This window comes from Panthera pardus, unplaced genomic scaffold, assembly GCF_024362965.1.
Source record: "Panthera pardus isolate Hobbes unplaced genomic scaffold, ASM2436296v1 HiC_scaffold_2, whole genome shotgun sequence".
NCBI classification, from domain to species: Eukaryota; Metazoa; Chordata; class Mammalia; order Carnivora; family Felidae; genus Panthera; species Panthera pardus.
This window is the reverse complement of record NW_026526765.1, coordinates 133,710,778-133,733,883: the sequence shown is the minus strand read 5'-3', so window position 1 is coordinate 133,733,883 and position 23,106 is coordinate 133,710,778. Positions and strand designations below refer to the sequence as shown.

The following is a 23,106-nucleotide window of genomic DNA, read 5'->3' as shown; positions in this document are numbered from 1 at the left end:
CTTGATTCTTCCTCTTCTCCATCCTTTTAATTCCTTTGTCTTAAAGATCTGACTGCCTGGCACCTACCTTATAGGTACAATACCTGTGTATAACCAGAGTTTTTCAGGGTCTCCTCAGTGTATAGAAACTTTTAAAATCTTATTAGCACTAATATCAAAAGGAAGACGCGGTCTTATTTTTTCCATACTGAAGGAAGAGGATCTTGTGATCAAGTTTGTAGCAGGGGCAGATGATAGAATTGACTTGTTTTAAAGAGAAATTTCACACCACTGCATACTCACACCACCATTTAAATTTTATAGTTTGTCTTCTGGCCTGTTACAGTTCAAAACCTTGTCCTATGTCTGTGTAAAACCTGTCCAGTTCCCAGTGAACTAGAGCTGGTTTTCTTAAGCTAGCGAGGATTCAAGTTCCAAGAATCCGGGGGCGCCTGGGTGGCTCAGCCGGTTGAGCGTCCGACTTCGGCTCAGGTCATGATCTCATGATTTGTGGGTTCGAGCTCCACGTCGGGCTCTGTGCTGACAGCTCGGAGCCTGGAACCTGCTTCGGAATCTGTCTCCCTCTCTCTCTCTCTGCCCCTCCCCTACTCATGCTCTGTCTGTCTCTCGCTCAAACATTAAAATTCCAAGAATCCTTTCCTTTCTCTCATACATTTTTTACCACCAGCATATAGACGTGCAAGAGCAAATGAATACTGAACAGGTCATTAGCATGCAAATATTTTTCTCACCTTAAATAAACCAAAGAAATTTTAACAAAATTTTTTACCTCATTTAACTCATCATCTATCACCTTAATTTTTTATTATTTTGTGCTTCTTTTTGCAGCAAAACTTCTCCAAAGAGTTGCTAATCCTGTATCTCTAATTTTTGCCTTCATAGTCTCTGAAACTCAGCCCAGCCAGGCTATCAGCCTGACCCCACAGAGAATGCTGTCCAGGTCACCAGTGGTCTCCATCTGGTTTTACCCGTCTGTAGCTTTTGAGACACTTAGGCTTTAATGTTTTTTTCACTTCTGGGGTTCCACATGTTTTTCCCCCGCCTCACTATTTGTTCATTCCCCTGTGCTTCCTTTGTTGGTTCCCTCTGATGATTTTGTCTTTATCTACATTCCCTCCTTTGGTGAGCTCATGGAGTCCTATGGCTTTAAATGCCATCTGTGTGCTGACAGTTTCAGATTTCTGTCTCTAGCACAGACCTCTCATGTAAACTAGATTTATGTAAAAGTTGCCTTCTCAACATCTTAACTTGAGTGCCTCAAACATCCACCTGCTTTTCTTTCCTCCCAGTCTGCCCCTAGCCTTCTCCATCTCTGTTGATTGATGGCAGCGCTATCCTTCCATCTTCCCCAGTGAGAAATGTTGGAGTCACCCTTCTCTCTTTCCCCATGTTCAGTTTATGAAGAAATCTTGTTCGTCCTGCCTTCATGGTGTGTCCAGCCAGCATTTGACTTCTCGCGTCTCTATCGCCACTGCAGTGCCTTGCTGGAATCTTGCCATCCTCTCTGAGTAGGCCATCCAGCTGTTATGGTTACCCTGACAGGGTAATGACCTTGTAGCCCTCTAGGTCATTCTCAGCAGAGTGGCCAGATAATCCTTTCATATCATACATCAGAGCATATCACTCTCTTTTTCAACACTTTATATTTCACTCATCGTAAGCCCACGTTCCTTAAGTGGCTTCCACGGCCCCTCACAGTTTGGCTGACGTGGCCTTTTGTTTCTTCTCTCGGTGCTACAACTCCTGGTCATCCCCTCACTCACTCATGCCAGTCACAGTGGCTTCCTTGCTGCTCTTCATACTTGCCTGGCCTGCTTGTCTTTGTAGGGCCTTTTCACTAGGTCTTTCCTCTGTCTGGGATGTTCTTCCCTCCAATATGTGCTTGGCAGGCTCTTTAAACCTTTAAGTCTTCACGCACATCTTGCCTGCACGGCAAGGCCTGTCCTGACTGCCTTGTTTTGCCCTGCATTTTGCATTTTATTTCTGTGGTTCTCAGCACCTTCTGATACACTGTGTCATTTTGTTTTGTATTCGTGTTTCGGAATGTGTCCCCACAAGAATTAAGTTCCTCAGGAGTAGGAATTTTGGTTTGGTTCAGAGATGTGAAGTGCTTGGTGCTTTTCAAAGTGAGTATCTAACAGTTTTATCAAGATGTCTGAACTGCAAACATCAGAACTAAAAATTCTAGGGTATGTTTTTAAAATTATTAATTTTCTCAAGTAAGCAGTCTGATACACAAGACATTTTCATTGTGGGATCTGCTTTCAGTTTTGGTTTAACGTCCTATCGGTTTCATGAGAAGCTTAGAGATTTTTTTAAGCTCATACGAGCACTCTAGCTGCCCCCCACCCATCACTATCCCTTGATTGTACCTCCACAGCCACACAGTGGTCTTAAGACTAGTCTAGAAGTACCTCTGTGGAGACACAAACATTTTGCAGGGTCTCAGGAGAGCCCAAGAGCTTTAAGGAATTCAGCTTCAGCCTTTGAGAGCCTCTGTTCTTGCCCTTTGGGAAATGAGACCTACCTCCTCCCCACTAAATGTTCATATAGTACATTGCCCCAGAACATAAAATGCTCTGGAGTGTCATTTGAAGGCACAGTTCAAATTACTGTGTTCAGTGTTGGGAATACAAATGACATAATGATGAAGTAAAATCTTGTTTGTTCTCATCAGTGCTGAAAAAGGACTGACAACAGTTGTCAGCTCGATAGGTCATTAATAATTTTTGAAGATAAATCACCATGTGATATTTGGACTATAACTCAAAATCTCATGGTTTTTAAAACATGGGTCTGAAATATTTTGTTATGTCAAATATTATTACACAGAAGAGGTTTAAAATTGGGGTGCCTGGGTGGTTTCATCAGTTAAGCAGCCAACTTTTGTTTTTGGCTCAGGTCACGATTTCATGGTTCTCTCATGTGAGTTCAAGCCCTGCATCGGACTCTGTGCTAACAGTACAGAGCTGCGTGGGATTCTCTCTCTGCCCCTCCCCTGTTCGTGCTCCCTCTGTCTCAAAAGAAGATACTTAAAATCATTAGGTGCTGTTTTTGAAAGGCTTATGGAAATTTTTTTCTGCAAGAAAAGCTTCATCTTTTAGATAATATTAATAGATAATATTAATAGCTCAGTGTGTTGTGATTTTTCTGTGTGTTTGACAGATTCATTTTTATTATTGGTTTTTTCCCTTCAGACATACAGATTTCTTTTCCATAATATTTAATAAGCAGCTTAAAATCAAAATTCACAGAAACTGATACATAGGAAAATCCTTCATAAATTTATCAACTGTTTTTTCCCCACAAACAGTAGAGGGAGCTAATGAGAAGAAAAGTAATGTAGAATCCTAGAATTTAAAATTTCAACACAGATTTTTTACTCTCCATCAGATTTTAATTAAATGACTTTTCTCAACTAAACCCAGCTTTTCCTTTAAGCACACGAGAGTGTTTCAGGAAATAAACCTGCCGTAACTAAAATTAGGAAGCTTTTGGGGCGCCTGGGTGGCTCAGTCGGTTAAGCGGCCGACTTCAGCTCAGGTCACGATCTCGCGGTCCGTGAGTTCGAGCCCCGCGTCGGGCTCTGGGCTGATGGCTCAGAGCCTGGAGCCTGCTTCCGATTCTGTGTCTCCCTCTATCTCTGACCCTCCCTTGTTCATGCTCTCTCTCTGTCTCAAAAATAAAACGTTAAAAAAAATTTTTTTTTTTTTAAATAAAATTAGGAAGCTTCTGAAGCATGTATGCCAACCATTAATTGTATGGAAAGGCCAATGATAGTTATGACCACTGTTTTATAACTTCTATTCAACAGATACAGATAAAAATCCACATGCATTTTAGAAGTATGGAATTTTGATTAAACCACATTGCTTAGTATAAGCTCTTAAGAGTACACAGTAAGCTCTGGTGGCCTTTTTGTGGATTGCTTCCATTTGAGATCATTGCTTCATTGTGGCCTCAAAAGTACCTAATTCTTGATTCCTTACACTTCTGAAAATGAAGTTAAAATGTGTTCTTAAAACATGGATGGGGGCTCTGCTTAAAGTGTCTTTATTTGTGACTCCAGAAGATGCCATACTTAACGTCAGGGGAGAAGAGAGGCAGATATAACCCTCTCTTTGTGTTCCTTGTGAAATATAAACCCCTATTTGGTAGGATAGTAAAAAATGAACAAGTTTATTTTGTGAAAGCATTAAATCTAGGAATATTTTGTTGTGCATAGCTGAGATACCTTCTTCAAAGAGGGCTGAATCTCCTAATAGTTTTTACTGAGTTAACAGTAAAATAACATTTATTTAAACTTATTCATAATCGGAATTTAACCATAACTAACTTCCTCTTGGAGGGAATAATTGGGGCAAAGTTACATTTTCCAGGATAACATCTCTTAGATTTTCTTTCAAATCCAATAGGTGCCTCCTCATTCACTGTTACTAGAAAATTTACACTATTAAGATTAACATGAGTGATAAAAATTTTTAAGAAACCCTTTATTTCTTCCTTTATTTTTTCATGTAGTTCGACACTATGTGAGGTACTGGAGAGATAAGAGTAAGCAAAAATACAGTCTTGATACTATTACAGTTTTGTTCATACATTCTTTCATCCATCTTTATAAGCTAACGTCTTAAATTGATTTATCCATTTTCTTGTAGTTATCAGTTTCTTTATTTCTGTTGTCTCTAAAATCAGTTGTCTCCAGAAGTGCTCTTGCTTTTAAATTTTCATTTGATAAGAATTGACCACTTTTTCTTAATCACTACTTAGCTCTGTTACCCATAGTAAAAATAGGTTAATGTATTCTCCATGGCAAGTTTTATTAAAAATTAGAACACATTTGTCTAACTTTTTAGACATTTCCTGTCACTTCCCTTATCACTGTTTATGAAGTAATTCAGATGAAAGTAGGTAAACAGCAGTCTTATTGTTAACTTGTAGTTTTGTATCGTAAGATATGTATTGATGATATTGAGTTATGTAGCGTTGTCAGCCCCTCAGTTTTGTTGCATAAATGGTATTTTCCTGAATAAATCTTGGTGCAGTATATCCATTTGAAGTTAAAAATACATCAGCCGTCATTTTGGTGCTTATTTTAAGGCTATATGTAAAGGAAATAAGAAGAAAGAGGAAAAAACATTTACTGTTGATACGATTGCCTACCTAGATAACTCAAGAGCAAATTGAATAAAAACTACTAGGACTAAAAAAAGATTTATCAGTAAGATATCCTCTTGACAGATCAACATTAAGAAGTAGCACACAGTTTCATATTAGTACAACTAGTACCAATTAGAACATTAATGTAAAAATAATCCATTTTATAGTAACAACCAAAGTAATAGTGTATATGGAAAGTGCTCTGTAAACGTTAATATGGAGGAGAACATGATTGGACTCTTGTACTGTTTATACTTCTGTATTCTTTGGATATATGCAGTGGGTATATAGGTGTGTTTGGTGTAGATGTATATATTACTTATGTAACCATGAATTAGTATATAGAATACTGAGTAACTTGAAATGGCTTCTAACCTGTGCCGTTGTCATTCAGGGCGCCCAGGAACGGATAGATAGTTTGCGTCGAACTGGAGTGATCCATGAAAAACAGATTGCTGTGTCAGTAGAAAACTTCATCGCAGAATTGCTACCTGACAAGTAAGAGGCTTTTTTTCTTTTAACATAATTAAAAAATTTTTTTTCTTGTAATGAGAACGTTTCGCAATCTACTCTCAGCATTTTTCAGATACACAGTACAGTATTAACTATACTCACTGTGCTATATATTTTATCCCGACTTATTTCATGTCTGAAAGTTGATACCTGTTAACCTCCTTCACCCATTTTAACCGCCCCCCCCCCCCTCCCCCGCTAACCGTCAGTCTATTCTTTGTGAGTTTTTTTGTTTTTTATTCCATATAAGTGAGATCATGCAATATTTGTTTTCTCTGACTTATTTCCTTTTAGACTCTCCTTCTTTGTTCATGGCTGAATAGTGTGTGTGTTTGTGTGTATATACCACAATTTCTTCATTCTTCCACTGACGTGCTTAGGTTGCTTCCGTGTTTTGGTAATTGTAAATGCTGTTGCAGTGAACATTGGTGAGGGGTGCATATATCTCTTCAAGTTAGTTTTCATTTCCGTCAGATAAATACTCAGAAGGGGAATTGATAGATCATATGCTTTAATTTTTTGAGGAACCTCTATATTGTTTTCATACTGCTGTACCAGTTTACATTCTCATCAAGGGATTTTTCTCCACATCTCTGCCAACACTTGTTATTTTTTTGACTTGTGGTAATAGACATACCGATACATGTAAGGTGAGATCTCATTGTGGTTTTGAGCACCTTTTCGTGTACGTGTTGGCCATCTGTATGTCTTTGGAAAACTATTTAGAGCCTCTGCCCATTTTTTAATCATTTGGTTTTTGTGCTCTTGAATTTTTTAATATATTTGTATGTTAATACCTTCCGAGATAAAGGATTTGTAAATGATTTTTCCCATTCAGTAGGTTGCCTTTTCATTTCGTTGATGGTTTCCTTTGCTCTGTAGAACCTTTTTAGTTTGATATAGTCCCACTGAATCATTTTTGGTTTTGTTGCCATTGCTTTTGGTGTCCAATCTAAAAAATCACCACCAAGACTGATAGCAAGCACTTTACTCCCTCTTGTTTTCTAGGAGTTTTATGGCTTTCGGTTTTAAGTTCGAGTCTTAAATCCATTTGAGTTTTTGTGTATGGTGTCAGTAGTCTAGTTTCCCCAGGACCATTTATCCTATAGACTCTCCTTTCCCCATTGTATATTCTTGGGTCTTTTGTCGTAAATTAATTTTAATTGACCATGTGTGTAGGTTTATTTGTCAGCTATTTTGTTGCATTGATGTGTGTCTGTTTTTATGCCAATACCATACTGTTTTGATGAGTATAGCTTGGTAATATATATTGTTTGAAATACAGTTTGAAATCGGGGAGTGTGATGCTGCTTCTTTCTCAGGATTGCTTTGTCTATCCAGGGTCTTGTTCTCTTTCTGTGAAAAATGTCATGGGAATTTTGATAGAGATTGCATTGAATCTTAGATTGCTTGGATGGTATGAACATTTTAACAATTGTAATTCTTCCAGTCCAGGAGCATGGAATATCTTTCTATATATTTTGAGTTTTCAGGTTTTTTTTGGCTGTGTTACAGTTTTCAGAGTAGAGATCTTTCACCTTCTTGGTTGTTAAGTGATCCTAGAGAACATTCCATGTGCTCTTGGAAAGAGTATGTTTTCATCTGGTTTTGGAAGGAATGTTCTATATAGATCGGATAAAGCCCATCTGGTGTGATGTGTTGTTGAAAGCCACCATTTCCTTACTCATCTTCTGTCTGGGTGATCTATCCATTGATACAAATGGGGTGGGAAAGTTCTTTACTGTTACTGTTTTACTGTCAATTTCTTCTTTGTATCTGCTAATTTTGCCTTATATATCTTCCATTATTGGGTTCATCTATATTTGCCATTGTTATAATCTCTTGTTGGATTGATCCCTTTATTATTTTGTAATGCCCTTCTTTGTCTCTCATTACCGTCTGTTTTAAAGTCTGTCTGGTCTAAGTATTGTTCCCCCAGTTTTTTTTTGGTTTCTTTCATGTCCATTTGTGTGGAATATTTTTTTATTTAAAAAAGACATATAGACTTAAAAGTCTGTATGTGTCTTTAGGTATGACATGAGTCTCCTTTAGGCCACATATAAATGCATCTTGTTTTTTTATGTAGTCACCCTATGTCTTTTGATTGGAGCATTTAGACATTTTGTTGTTTTGTAGTTGTGTTCTTTCATTATGACCGATGACTTTCTCTTGTGTTATACGTAGCCTTATTTTTTTATCTATTAGAGGTTTTGGGTGTGTAGTTACCATAAGGTTTCTATATAACACCTTACCTATATAGCAGTCTGTTAACGGTCTCTTAACTTACACCAATCAAAAACTCCATTTTTACTCATCCCTCCACCCTTTCTGTATGTCGTATTTTACATCTTACCGTGAATCCCTTCGTTAATGTAAATATGGTTTTACTACTTTTGCCTTTTAACCTTTGCAGTAGTTGTATAAGGGATTGATCTACTCCCTTTGCTGTGTGTTTGCTTTGACCCGTAATTTTTTTTCCTTTATAGTGTTATCTCCGTGGCCTTTGCTTCTTAGAAAAGTCTCTGACATTTCTTACATGCCTGGGTTAGTGGTAATGAACTACTTATCTGTTTTAGTGGTGACTATTACCCTTGCCAGGTAGAATAGTCATGACTGTAGGCTTTTTTTTTTCCTCCACTGTGATTATAATGCCACTTCCTTCTTTTCTGCAAAGTTTGTGTGGAGAAATCTGAGAGCTTTATGAGGTTTCCCTTGTATATAACTGGTTGTTTACCTCTTGATGTCTTCAGGATTTTCTGTCTTATTTTTTGACATTTTATTTATGTTTTTTATATGGACCTCCTTGGGTTCATCTTACTTTGGGCTGTGATTCTTTGACCTGGGTATTTCTTTCTTTCCCCAGGTCAGGGAAGGTTTTGCTCCTTTCTCTCTCTTCTGGGACCCCTACCCTGCGAGTGTTAGTATGTTTAATATTATTCCAGAGATCACTTTTATGTATCTTCATTTTTTTTCTTTCTGCTTTTCAGCCTCTTTGCTTTATGATACCCTCTCTTCCAGATCACAGATCTGTTCTTCTTTCTAGTCTGACATTTCAGTTATTGTATTTAACTCCGATTAGTTCTTTTTTATGTTTTGAGTTTACGCACTCCAGTCCAGTGAGCATTTTTGTGACCATTACTTTGAACTCTTTATCCGTTAGATTGTGTAGCTCTAAGTTTTTTCTTGTTTGAAGCATAGGAGTTTGTGATTTAGGCAAAAACACCTACCTTTCTCAGTCTTGAAGGCGTGGCTTTGTGTAGATGTGTGTTTGGAGTCTTGGGAGGTCCCAGGGCATACCATGCTGGCATCACCTTCACAAGATGGCTTGAGCTGATGTGTGTGTCCTAGGGGCCAGGGCTCACTGAGGTGGCATGCCAGCTTGTCTGCATTGTCACAGGTCCTGAGCACCTCCCACCCCAGGGAAAAGTCTAACAATTTCCCCACTGCTTGGGAGATGCTGTGGACTTAATGAATGAGCTTTCTTCACTTCTAGTCGAGTTGCTGAATTAAGGTTAGGTGGTACTTAGGTCCAAGTGAAAGTCTTCACCTCACTCTGAAAGCTTTTCCCCATCCAGAGCGTTACTCCATTTTGCCCTCCTGGCTTTTACAGCTCTTTAATTTGGTTACATATAGGACTTACATACCTCATCCACCTTTTCATTGGGAGCAATGGTCTGCCATAAACTGCCCCACTGTAGCTAGCTGTGGCATTTTTCCTACCAATTACCTTTTAACCAATACAGTGGCATTTAGGAAGATTAGGGATAGAAAAACAGTTGACTCGTGAAAAGCATAGATTGGAACTGCACAGATCCACTTACACAGCTTTTCTCTGATAGAATGCAGTACTATAAATGCCTTTTTTTCTTCCTAATGATTTTTTAAGTGTTTAGTTTTGAGAGAGAGAGCACAAGCAGGGGAGGGGCATAGAGAGGGAGACAAAGGATTGGAATAGGAGGCTTGTGCTGACAGCACAGAGCCCTGTATGAGGCTCAGACTTGTGCACTGTGATGTCATGACCTGAGCCGAAGTCAGACACGTAACTGAGCCACCCCGGTGCCCCTCTTCTTAACGATTTTCTTACTTTTTTCTAGCTCACTTTATTGCAAGAATATGGTAGATGATACCTATAAAACATGCAAAACATGTTTTAATAGACTGTTATTGGTAAGGCTTTTGGTCAATAGTAGGCTTTTATAGGTGTTTGGAAAGTCAGAAGTTAGATTTTTGACTGCGCTAGGGGGTCATGGCCACCCAAATGTCCACGTTGTTCAAGGGGATACTGTAGTATTAGGAAATCTGTTGGTTTCTAGTGTGGATTAAAGAGGAGGGGACCGAAAGGCTGTGATAGGAAAGTGCAGACGAGCCGAGAGGGAGAACATACAGAGCAGATAGCAAACCTAGGATCAAACCACTTGACAGTTCCTGCTTTCTCTCTGCTGTGGTCCTGGTCCTGTAGGAAATAAATGCCGGGAAGATAAAGTCAAAAACACGGTTACAATTAAGAAGATACCCATCCAGGAAGAGCCAGTCAGTCGAAAAAATGTGTTGACGCCTAATAACCAAGAGTAGAGCCAGTACAGACATACTTCTCTGATGAATTTTATATCAGTTCATGTTATGGGAGGAAAACTAACATGGTCTGTACCATACCTGGACAAAAGCCTGTGTAAGCATGGACTGTCCTTATTCAGAGGTTAACCTGTCAAGTTCAGAAATCTTAGGTTTTGTGTTAAATGTATTAAAATGTCTTTTTTGTGTGTGAATTGACTGGTGGTGGTAGGTGGTCTTTGTAAAATAGAGTGGTGGTTCCCACATTCTGTTTTGAGATTTTTTCTGGTAAAAGGTATTCAAGTATCTTGGAATCACAATTCTTAAGTTCTTTTTTAGTCAAAATGGCAGCCACATGAGATTGGTTATTTTAGCAGCTACCTGGAGAGGGATCCTCAGTGATTGTCCGTGAATGTGGGGTGGGGAGTGCCCTTGGAGTTCTTGAAGGATAGTATTTGGGAGAGGAGGAGGACCCAAAGTTTCCCTGGCCAATAGCACTCTTGAAAGAAATGCAGGAGGTTTCCAAGGGCATGATCTTGGTTGCAGTTTTAGCCACATCCCTGTGGACATGCTCAAGAGCCTGATGGAATTTTACATAACAAAGAGGACCTTGTAGTTCTTCTAATGCGTCTTCACCAGCATCGCCAAGGGACTTTTACCTTCAGTGAGTCTCATTTTCAGCAAGTGCTTGCCTAACAGTCACTACAGTTATACACAAGTTACTGATGAGTATGCCAAATAAATAGTGTGATTTAATGTGGTTATTTTGAAACCAGATTTTAGGATATGAATACTAAGAATGTAATGTCTGATCATTTTAATCCTCAGCAAAACTTATTCTATATTTTACTTTGCTGTTTCTTTAAATATGTAAATAGAAGTTACCTAATTCATTTTCTCTTCCATCACACTTTATTAGATCTACATATTTTTAAAAATAGTGAACTTTTTTTGCTCTATATATCCTCTTGTTATTCAGGCTTATGATTTCATGGCATCTGGTGGTTGCATAATTCTAGTTATCTAAAATGCTGGTAGTGTTACAGATGACTTAAGGCAATTATAAAATGTATTTTTATAATTTATGAGTAACTTTAAATAGAAGAAAGTTTTCTTGAAGTGTTTTTAAAGACTGATTATCAAAAATGAGATTTATTTCCTCTGAATGAGCTTAATTTGCTATTAACTTTGCAAATCAGCCACGTATTAACAATGGAGATGGTAATGTAAAATTTCTCATATTTTACCAAGTGTCCTCCCTCCTCTTGGAATTAAGCTAATAGGTAATTTTATATATTATTCTTATGGATTGTTTTCTTGAAAATTGATTAGAAAAACATTTCCTGTTTGAACGATAATAGTTTTTGGGTTAGTTTTTTCTATTCACTGTAACTTTTTTTTTTTTATGGCACATCAACAACTTAATCCTCATCCATCCCGTTGTAGGTGGTTTGACATTGGCTGTTTGATAGTTGAAGATCCTGCCCATGGCATTCACCTTGAAACATTTACCCAGGCCACGCCAGTGCCTTTGGAATTTGTACAACAGGTTGGTTTTCTCCTTTTTCATTATACTCCACAGAAACTTGAAATACTGTTTTAACAATAAAAGCTTTTGTTAGATTTTTCACTGGATATACGTTTTTGATTTTGCTTCTTAATTCTTTCCCCTTTCAGCTTTTTCTTTTTGCTTTCCAATTTCTTTCAGGTTGAGTACCTTCCTTGTTTTCCAGCTGTCTTTGAAAAGATAATACTTGACAACCTTAATCATTATTTTCCTCTTTTGTTTTTATGATTGTGCTGTGCTACTGACAACAGAAAAACGATTTACCAGTTCTGGTTTTATATTCACTTTTCGTTAGTGGATACCATTTTGGTTCCCTTAATTATTCCTATCTTTTGTCTTGATCTTCCTTTTTAGTTCATCTTTTCTAACAAGTTCCTGGAACTCAGGAAACCCACTTTTTCCCCATTATGGATTTATTATAAAAGGATCTAACTCCAGAATGACTAGATGGAAGAACTGCATGGGGCAGGGGGACAGAGGTTCCATGCTGGCTGGACCCTCCACTTTTCCAGATTTGTCATGTTGACTCAGAGGCTCTCCCAACCCCATCCTTGGGGGTTTTTATGGCGAGTATGTTATGGAGGCATGTTACCAAGCCCATAGGTTCGGGCTTTCAACCTGATTAACAAAAGATATCTTTGTGGTTCTCAGTCCTTAAGAAATTACAAGGATGGTAGGAGCACTGTGCCAAAAACTGGGGTCCAAGATCCAATATGTATTTCTTACTATAAACCACAGTATTACATGTCCACCGCCTGATCTTCAAACACAAATTCCTTATAGCAAAACCACCACGAAGGTTTAAGACAACTTGCACATTACTAGAATCCCATTCAGTAATAATTAACTATCTGTCATCACATCCTGTCAAAATGTCCACAGGGAGAGGCCACTCAGGTTTGCAGTCTTCTGTTGGCTTCCTAAACAGGGTGTGGTGGCCTTACCCTTCCAGGCCTGCAGTATAATGGAGCTCAGAGCCAGCGTTAGCTCTTGCCCTGGCCTTTTGAGGTGTTAGCATAATGTTTGGTTTCCCTCATTGTATAACCCATTAATTCGTTCCTTTACCCATAGCTACTATTTACCCTCTTTTCCTTTTCATACTCAAACTTTTTCCCTAGCGTCTGCTGGCATGCTTTGGAGGCTGCCGTAGTAGTCTAGCAAGTACATCCCCACTCAGTCCACTTGTATTCAGACAAGGTGAGGTTACACAGGTACAGAGATCTTGCAGGTTTGCTTCCAGACCTGAGATAAAGCTGGTGTCACAGTAACGCATCTGAAATGTGTTTCTTGGTTTCTCAGTGCGGACGATGGTTATGTTTACACTATATTGTTAAACGTACAATAGCATTATATTTATTTATTTTTCCCCATGTTGATAAAATAGTATTTATTCTCTCAGCTCTCGTAAAACTGGCAAGTTTAATTCTCTACTTAGCGATTTTTTTTCTGGAATTATTCCTCCCACTGCTTCCGGTCTTATTTGCCTCTATCCCAAATTAGCATTATATTTAAAAAAACAACATGACGTTTATACCTCAATTAAAAAATACATGACTGCTAAAAAAATTCATTTGGGCATCGAGCAAGTTGTAATTATCGATCACAGATCACTAACAAATAATGAAAAAGTTGGAAACCTGGTGAGAATTACGTATTTAGGAGACAGAGTGACAAAAGCTGTTGGAAAAGTGGCACCAATACACTTGCTTACTGTTGCCACACACCTTCCATTTGTAAAAAGTGCAGTACCAGCAAAGCGCGGTAAAGCGAGGTGCAACAAAATGATGCCTCCCTATGGTGGGCTGTCTCCACCACTGGTACGTGTAGCCACACTCCCTGTCACCCCGTTTTGCCACAGAGAGTGCGGGCACATCCTGCCCCGTAGGCCCTTAGGAACTTTGTAACGTCACGTTTGAAACCATACCTAGAGTTTCTTGCTTAGGCGTCATCCCTGTTTCCACGTCTGTGTTTGCAACATTGAACAGGGGAATGAAAAGTTGAAGTGATCTAAGGAAGAAAGAACAAGTCACTATACCAGGGTCACCCTCCCTTGGCCAGAATTGCAGCGTGAGACCATCATCCTCGTCTGCCCCCTGCCCCACGTCCACAGGAAAAGAGAGCTTTTCATCTTTTCATCCTACTCACGCTCAGTGCCACACTCATGTGAGCCGGCACCTAAATGCCTACACCTGCAGCTTTTCAGACAACCTGTGTTTCTGTTGCCCATTTCTGTTCTGGACCAAACTCGTTCTCAAAGGAGGATATCTCTGTCCATCGTGTCCATTGCTGGACACGGGCTGTCAGGTGTGTTCCTTGCTCTGGAGAAACGCTCAGCCATCCAAATTGGTACAGTATCTTCTATTCAGGTTCTGTTAGGGTGTCTGAACATCTGCACCTACCCCTTAGTAAGGAAAGCTCCATCCAAAGTCAACGTCTGTTCCTGCCACGGCCCATCTGTAGCCCCCAGAGCTGTCACCGTCAGTCTCCTTTGTCGTCTGTGTTTATGGTCTTCCCAGCAGGGAACGTGCTGCATAACCATTTGCATGCTTTCTGTCTCTGGTTGGGAGACAGTTCATATTGGCATTTTTTTGTCTCAGAGAATGCAAGAGGACTCTGTCTAGATTCAGCCTACCTCTGTATTTATCCACTCATTTTGTAGACCCAGGTAGCCATCTAAAGCAGGGGTATCTTTAGATGTTTGTCCATTCCACTCACCTTCCAAACCTGGAAGAAGTTCTGATGGGATCCTGTCCTGCTTCATTGCACCCCTCAGATTCATTTCCACAGGGCTGTGCCCCACATGGGCAACCTTTTAATAGGTAACATATCCAGTGTGCCTTCTTGCCCGACCATATGGTCAGACCATTGGCCACTGCCCTGAGTCAGTAAAAACTGAAACAGGAAAAAAAAAAAAAACACTGGTAAAACCCCCAATCATGCTGAGAAAATAGTGTGCATTTTAGCCCATGGAGCTGATTCATTTTTACCTTCTTCTGTCCAAGTGATGACCTTCCAGATAGACTGTCCCCTCACCTGTGGAACTGCCATCCACGGACCAAGCAGCTAGCTCTTTGCTCTTCAGTTGAGAGTTGTTCATAGGGCACGGTCTACATGGCAGTTGGTTCTCAGAGCTTTTCCCATGGCTCCAAAGTGAGTCCTAGAGGAAAAGAGGGGCCCTGGTCATGACTGTCTCCCTAGGCATCATGATCCTGTATGTAAACCATTTCCATATTAGGAACTTTTCTGGGCACTGCCGTCCTATTAAGGGATTCTGCGATATCATCCTAGACGTTATGCGTATTTTACATTTCACAATCATTTTATGTCCTTCAGTGAACGGGGTAGCTTTAACTAATAGTCTGGTAGCAAGGTAGTAAATGCCCCTCAGATGGAAACATGCTACTCTGGAGTCCCAGGAAATGTCGCTGGATGGCACTCAGATTTCTGCCATAAGCCTCAGTCTAAGCTCCACATCGGACTGTGGCATAGAGAGTTTGTCACTGCCAGCTCACAGCTTCTGCCTCACACAGTGTGGGCTCAGCCAGTCCTACTGGTTACTGTATAGCATGGCCAATAAATGATACTTGAAGGGTGAATTGACAGCCCTTCACTACGCTGGGGAAGCTTTCCACAGTGATTACAGTGTCCATGCCCAAAATGCAATCAGATAAAAAAAAAACCAAAAAAAACACTTCACATAAAGCCTGTTCAAACCTAACAGTTTCCTTACACATTGGTACTTCGATCTGTACTTTCATCCCCCTAACGCTAGACTCTATTTGGAGCTCATCGACAGGATATGGTTTTACAATAATAGGCAGGGCACCTATTCCCCAAACAGACATGATCACCATTTGCACATAAAATCCAAGTCAAGGAGACACCTTCACATAAAACTTGCTGAAACGATTCAGCTTCCATAACCCAATCAACCCTTCCATTTTCACTTTCTAATTGTAGCTCTCATCACGGCTTCACCAGTAGGCCTGGTAGTGCAGCTCGAGGGACTTGAAACCTCTCTTCTCCACTCTTGGCCATTGTCTCTGCTTGTGTACACAGGTCTTTGTGTTTCCAGCAAGAGGGACAAGGGATAGGTCTTCCCTCTCCGTTGACCACCTTCTTAGTGACCAGAGTTCTGAGAGGTTCTTTGTGTTGTCCGTGCATAACTTGTACCTTGGAGAGGGTGGCCTTGAGGCTAGTGGCATAAGCGAAGTCAGACAAGTCAAGCTGGGCCCAGCATCAAGGCTGGACTCACCATTTTCTTTTAGAGTGTAGCTGTGGTAGACAACAACCACCAAGGGACTATTGTGCCTTTTTGTTAATAGTTTGCATTTCTTTGGGTTTCCAAGAAATCAGCTTCCCAGGAGTTGGACCCATCTCTAATTTTCACTGGTAACTTGACCTTTTAGTAACCGAGTACATCCCAGATGCTGTTCCATGCAAGTGGTGGCCGCCCCGCAACCAGACGGTCTTCCTCCCTCATTTTTCATCTTTGTTCTTGGCAAGCTATGTGTTTCCATGAGCCACGGCTGTGCAAGCCAGCTACCCCTTCTGACACCTACTATCTAGGTCTCCTACCCATTTCTAGTGTGTGGGAGGGGTTTTTCCACACCACCCAGCAATTCTAGGATACCAGCTGGTATCATACATTGCAGCTCTATTCCGACACCATCTTCCTGGAGATAGTGTCAGATCCTATAGGGTAAGGACTCTGTCCTACAAGACAGCCCCTCCCCAACCTCACACACCAGGGCCAAGTCCAGGTTATCACCTCTGCTTCTGGCCCCACTGCCGCACGTTGGTTCTCATAACACCTTCCTTCTCAGGAAGCCTGGTGACTCACTAGATGGCTTGCCTGTTACGAAAGGATACAAGTCAGAAACAGCCAGATGGATGAGAGGCAGAGGACAAGGTACTGGGAGAGGGTGCAGCGCTTCCATGCCCTCTCCCAGCCCGCCCCTCTCCCAGCCCGCCCCTCTCCCTTGATCTCCACATGTTCGCCAGTCTGGAAGCTCTCCCAGCCCCATCCTTCTGGGTTTTTATGGAGTTCATTCGATAGGCATGATTGGTACATCTGGCCCGTGGTTACATGGTCACCTTGCAGCCTCCCTCCCTCCCCTGAGTTGGGAGGGGATGGGATGACCAAGCACAGTTGACCCGTGAACACCATGGGTTTGAACTGCACAGGTCCACTTACACGCAGACTTTCTACAGTACAGTACTTATTTTCTCTATGATTTTCTTAACATTTTTTTCTGTAGCTTACCTTATTGTAAGCATATGGTATATACATAAGGTACAAAGTGGGTCTTAATTGGCTGTTATTACAAAGGCTTCTGCTCAACAGTAGGCTATTTAGTAGTGAAGTTTTTGGGGAATCACAAGTTATATGTGGGTTTTTCAACTATACCAGGTGGTCACTGTCCCTGACCCCTGCATTGTTCAGTGGTCACGTGTAAGTATATTTTTTATTGTAAGTCCCGGTATCACCCATATTCTAGCCTAGCCACGATAGGTTTATGCCAGAAACGGCCTGATGGTTCAAGCAATAGCTCATCAACTCACACAGTTCAAAACCTATTGAAGAAGAAAAAAGTATTTCCACAGAACTGACACGTATTTGCTACAAATAACCACAGGGATAACTTGTTAGCAAATCGGGATGAGAAGGGTATGTGTGTACTGACAAAGCAAAAATCAGACCTGCCGATAAAATGTTAGAACCTCAGACATGCCCCAGACTAGACACTTTATAAGTGAAACGTGTAAATGAAAATTTGACATGGTGGAAAGGTTCCGAAGAGCACACTGATGAGCGAGGGACTGTGGAAAAGGACGGGAAGGTGCGCTCTCTCACCACTCAGCTTGTTAACCTGGAACAACACACTGACCGGCACTGAGACCTCAACCCTTGGACACTGAGCTCTGTTGGAGTCGTTCGATTAAGGCTGGCATGACATGTGAGCAAGAGAATGAGCTTACTGTGGACAGTCAACACAGGAGGTGTGTGCAGCATTGTTCTAGGTTCTTCTGTAGCCTGGTCACTTCCTGTAGCTGCTCCCATAGCTTCTCCGGGTTTGTCCTCATCTGTAGTAAAAGTAATCTCAGAGACTTTGGAATGTCAGAGCTAGGTCCAATCGTTTTTAAAATGTATTATAAATCTGACAAATTTCCTTTTTCCATAGGCTCAAAGTCTCACTCCCCAAGACTACCATCTGAGGTGGTCAGGCCTTTTGGTGACGGTGGGTGAAGTTCTGGAAAAGAGCTTAGTAAATGTCACCCGGACTGACTGGCACAGGACGTTCACTGGCATGTCTCGGCGACAGATGATCTACAGTGCGGCCAAAGCCCTTGCCGGCATGTATAGACAGCGCCTGCCCCCCAGGACCGTGTGAGGGAACGCTCGCCCCGGGCACAGAGACTCCTTCGCTTGGGGCCTGGTGGTATTTAGACCTTGTACCTCCCCTAAGTGGACAGCTTCAGTGAACGCAGCCGTCTTGATAGTTTGTGCCCTGCGGTTGTTCTTTTTTAGAAAGGCTTGGGGCCTGGTGGTATTTAGACCTTGTACCTCCCCTAAGTGGACAGCTTCAGTGAACGCAGCCGTCTTGATAGTTTGTGCGCTGCGGTTGTTCTTTTTTAGAAAGGCACGGGGTCATTCCAGTAGATGAAAAGAAACAGATCCTTTCTTTGATCGCGTCATTTCGTGTACCACAGTTCTTAAAAAAGAAAATCTATAAATATTTTTATAAGATACTTTGATATACCAAATTTATAAGGTGCAAATTCATGTGCCTACTACATTTAACTTAAGGATATGTACTTGATTTTTTTCGTTAAGAAGACCTAACTCATTAAAGAACGTGTCATTGTTTCTTCTGTTTCAAGATTAATCTCTTCCTTCTTAGTTTTTGATGCTTCTTGTGTGTGCAGGTGATCGGTCAGACACTGAGCCATGTGCTCATAGTTGACCCTCAGACACCTTGCAGGGAGATGGTTTGCATTTCTGTGCATATTTTTTACATGGGCCAAAATAATGAAATTGATGGTTTTGTCGGTGTTATCATGTACACACATACATAGTCTAAAAAAGGAAAAAAAGATTTTTTTCGAAGTAAGTTTTGGCATTTCACAGATTTATACTCTCAAACGTTGGCGTGATGGGTGTTCTTTGCTGTGGCTGTGGGACAACTAAGCGGCACATGATTCAAGTGTATTTTACATCAGAAACATTTGGGTTATTTTCATATAATACTGTTCAGTATTTCCAAGTAAACTCTGATGTTGGCCATTATTTCTCTTTCCACTCGTGTTTTCTCAGCCGTTGTAGAGAAATTGTTCAGAGGAATTGCTTTGTTATTTATGGGATTGTACGCCTCTCATTTTAATTAAGGTTACTTAATATTTAGTTTGCCTTAAACACTGCTTTTCTAACCTGGTGCCATTCTGCCTTTACTCTTTATGGAAATTTTCAGTGAAACTATTTAATACTCATTCTGGTTTATCTACTTCATTGTGTTTGTATTTAGTGAAAGCTTCTTTTTCCCCCAAATAATATATTTTACCGTTTTTGAATTTCTACAAATCAAAATTTAAATAGTTTTGTCTTATACTTTTGGACTCTATATATGCAAGTTCATATAACTTTTTTGAAGACAGTTTCTTACCTAAATGTAATTTAATTTTTATTTACTCGTCTATACAAGTCTTTAGATGGACCAGAATTAGCACAATCTTATAAAGGGTATCAAAGCTCTTACCCTGCACTGTCATTACATGTACCGGTTTCTTTGTATTGTTGAGTACTTAATCGATCTGTGCTATTTTTTACCTGAGGATGAGAAGCATTAATTTCACAACTGGTTTGGTGAAATTCAGACTTGTTTGTCATTAAAAGTAATGAGAGAGAGAAAAGACTTGTAACCAGCTGCTGTGGCGTAATAGGGATCGAATACTTTTCTCTCCTCTTTTATTGCTATTTGTGGAACAGTCTATCTATGTTTCCTCCATCTTGTTAATAAAAAAGAGCTTTTCTCTACCATGTACTTTTCTCCTTTATTTTTAAAAAGGTACTCTTAGCTAACGGTATTTTATTGCGGCATTGGCCTGAGGAGAAAACACTGTTAGGGATGAAGGGTGCCCCTACCATATTTCTGCCGCTTTCCCTCCTGTTATAGCGAATTTTATAGATCCTAAGGAATGTCTGTTTTATTTTAGCAAGTCGCAAATATTTTATGTTTTTAAGGACACAACAACGGACCTCCCTCAGATGACAGTTTTCCCACAGTTCTCCAGTTATTCATTTCTTCTGCCACTTGGGTGAAGGAAGCCAAGTGATCTCCCTGCTCCTGCCAATTTGCTGAGCCTTCCGTTCTCTGGATCCGGGAAGGGCACATGTGATCTGGTTCTGGCCTCTGGATTCCTTTCTCGGCCATTGAAAGGCATCTGAGCGTGACTGCCTGCACACATGCTGTATTCCCAACCTCAGGCTTGTTTTTTCACTGTTAGCTTTCTTTGTTGTACTCGGAGCGAGAAGAGTAACTCGTGATCTTGTTCACGCCCTGGCAGCGGCAGGCAGGCAGGGTTTCCTTGTGCTGGCATAAGATAACTCAGGTCATCCGTCAGCCCAGGGGCTCTTTGCTTTTTTGTCCCTCAAGCTTCTCAGGAAAACCAGACTTTAACATGGCTCTTTACTTCTGGCCACGATACGTTTTTCTTCTGAAGTGCTCAAGTAATTACTTAACTGAATTCTCTCAGCTTGTACACTTTTAATTCAGTAGTGTCCAAGTGTCATGTAACCTCAGTTGACAGAAGGTTCTCAGATGGTTCAGTTCAAGACCCTCCTCTTAATAAGCTTGTCACGTAACCCCGGTCCCAGAGCTTTGCCACGGACTCGTGCAGTTGGAAAGCTTCAGGTAGTCTTTGTAGTTTTCCCCTCCTGGTCTCTTTACTACTTCTCCATTCTCTATCTCAAGGATTAATGAGGTAGAAAATCGAGATGACTGAATATACAGCCAAATGGTAGTGCAATTCTAAGTTTAAGGAAAGTATTATATGCATGTATTCAAAAATTATGCAAATTCGTGATATACTCAGGGTCAGATAAATTACTTTAATATGTCGTTGAATTTACTTTGTTCCTCAACTACAAAAAACCCGAAACCGGTATATGTGTTCTCTGAAGCCAAATTGGTATTTTGTGACCCAAGAGATGTTGGGTTATGTATAAATTATTTAAAAACTTGGATTTTTTACTCCCAGAATATGATGTTCATTCTTCAGATCCTATGCAGGATGACATATTGGATAAAAACAATTTTGTAAGTATGTAAATATGTCATAAATAAATAATACCTCAGTTTATTGCCCTAAGGTGTACAGTGATTTTTTTTAAATGCTAAGTCATATTAACGTTGTATTAGGAGGACCTACATTCCTTCGTCTAAACTAGCTACTGGCTGTCAAGAATTCTTACATGGTAGCAACTTAAAACACATCTTCCCAGTTCAATGGTAGCATTCAGATGTACTAGAAATGCTGATTTCAAGTTCAGAGAACTCAGAGTATTAAGGGGAGAGGATATTCTGGAGATAGAGTCGATGGGCAAGAAGTTAATGGCCTGCATTCCTGAGATCTCTTGACTAGGGGGTTAATTTACCCTTAACCTCCACAAACACTTTCTTTAAAAACACAACACAACAAAACACCCTTGTTATATGCTATTCTGAGCCTGTGATCTCAGGGCAGAGAGTTTTGATTTGGTAGGCAAGGGTGTACTTTACAAAAGACAACGAAATGTTCATGTGGGTGTTTTGTTTGTTTGCCAAGGGAAAACAATATTGTTTGCAGTAGCCTAGAAAAACACCCATTGGGAACCTAGGAAAGGTCCTGTTAAATTTATAATCTGTTTCAGAATTAACTGGAGGAGAAGTTTGGGCAAGAGAAACAAAATTGACCAAAGGCCAATATCAAGGTGTAAAAACTTACACATGAAGGATATCTTTGAAATTCTCCTTAATGTGAACTCACGTGAAGTAATTTCAAGCTGAGAGAAAACCAGGAACTGACAGTTACGTGATAAATGCATACTGCTGGTTAGGTAGTGCAGTAGAAACGTATTTTTATAGGTGATGGAAGTGAAAGAGAATCAGCTGTTCCATCAGTATCATCCCAGCAAGTGAGTTACAGAGAAGGGAGTCACATGGAGGGTGTTACCAAACCCTTCTCTCCCAAAGCATCCTGTGTATTTGCTTCACTAAGTGGGCACACAGCTAATGTTGTAAATGGTTGTCGAATGCAACTTCATACCTTGAGACTCTGCCCTGGTGTACTTTTAGTTTTACAATATTATGTTTAAGAAACACTCTTTATACTCCATATTTTTTCCTTTTAGTTTCAAGTGCTACTTGGGGCTTCCCAACGGGTATGAGAATGTATCTGTGATAATTGAATATTCTCCCAAACGTAACAATCCAGAAACCAGGCTCACATTTGAGTATCACTTTTAGGATTAGAGCCAGAAATGTTCTTACTGTCTAGTCTTCAGGCAAGGTACTGGCCACATACCTTTCAAAATGTATTTTAATATTTTGAGTCCTCCTGCTCCAAGGGCCACACTTTGAGAACCACTGCTGTGATACCATTCCTGACTCATTCTTAATGTCCTAAGTTATTTTAGAGGGTGAGGTCACCAAGATAGCAGCATAGGTCGTTCCTGACTTCCCCGTTCCTCTCAGAACAGCAATTAACAACTATTCATGGAACAGATACCACTGAGAGGATCAGAACAAGGTAGCGAGGTTGATGTACCCCTCCGCCATAGAGACTAGGACCGACCGCGTGAGAAGGGCAGGAGGAGCAGCGACGTATGGGACTCTGTTGCCGCACCACCAGGCCGGCACAGCACCACACCGAGAAAACCTCCCTGAGCCTCTGGTCCCTCCGTGGGGCACAGAACCCGGGCTGGACATCCAGCTCCCCCAACATTATGGGTTACTTCTTGGGAGCTCCTACTCTAGTCTTGAATCCTAGGTACTGTGGGCGAATCTGCAGGACTTGAGCACAGTGAATTTGATGATGACGGGAAAGTAAGCAGGGGCTTCCAACAACCAACACTGGCACCTTGGCCAACCCATTTCCTCCCTGCAGCCCCCAAGCAGTGGTCCCAACAAGTGGTTTTGCTCATCTGCAGCACCAAGGATGTGGCACAGTCTGATGAGGGAACTCAGCAGGGAGCGGGTCAGCCTGCTTTCAGTCCTATAATCAATGGCCTCACCAGCCCTGGATCCTGGTCTGCACCCACCCAGGCAGGGGAACTG

At 40.7% G+C, this 23,106-nt stretch overlaps 1 protein-coding gene and 1 long non-coding RNA gene across 3 annotated transcripts in view; one reads left to right on the top strand and one right to left on the bottom strand.

The window, feature by feature from the left end:
• PRRC1 (proline rich coiled-coil 1) overlaps positions 1 to 18,318 on the top strand; it is a 34,065-nt gene extending 15,747 nt beyond the window's left edge. For both annotated transcript variants that reach the window (XM_019422120.2, XM_019422122.2), the window contains exons 7-9: positions 5,555 to 5,658; positions 11,671 to 11,773; positions 17,977 to 18,318. In XM_019422120.2, coding sequence (XP_019277665.2) covers positions 5,555 to 5,658; positions 11,671 to 11,773; positions 17,977 to 18,186 — 417 coding nt within the window. In that variant the 3' untranslated portion in view covers positions 18,187 to 18,318. The remainder of the gene's footprint in view (positions 1 to 5,554; positions 5,659 to 11,670; positions 11,774 to 17,976) is intronic.
• LOC109250929 (uncharacterized) overlaps positions 11,188 to 23,106 on the bottom strand; it is a 268,707-nt gene continuing 256,788 nt past the window's right edge. Inside the window, exons 7-9 of the long non-coding RNA XR_008423902.1 lie at positions 14,779 to 14,948; positions 14,507 to 14,683; positions 11,188 to 13,798 (exon numbers count right to left, since the gene is read on the bottom strand). This is a non-coding gene — a long non-coding RNA (uncharacterized LOC109250929). The remainder of the gene's footprint in view (positions 13,799 to 14,506; positions 14,684 to 14,778; positions 14,949 to 23,106) is intronic.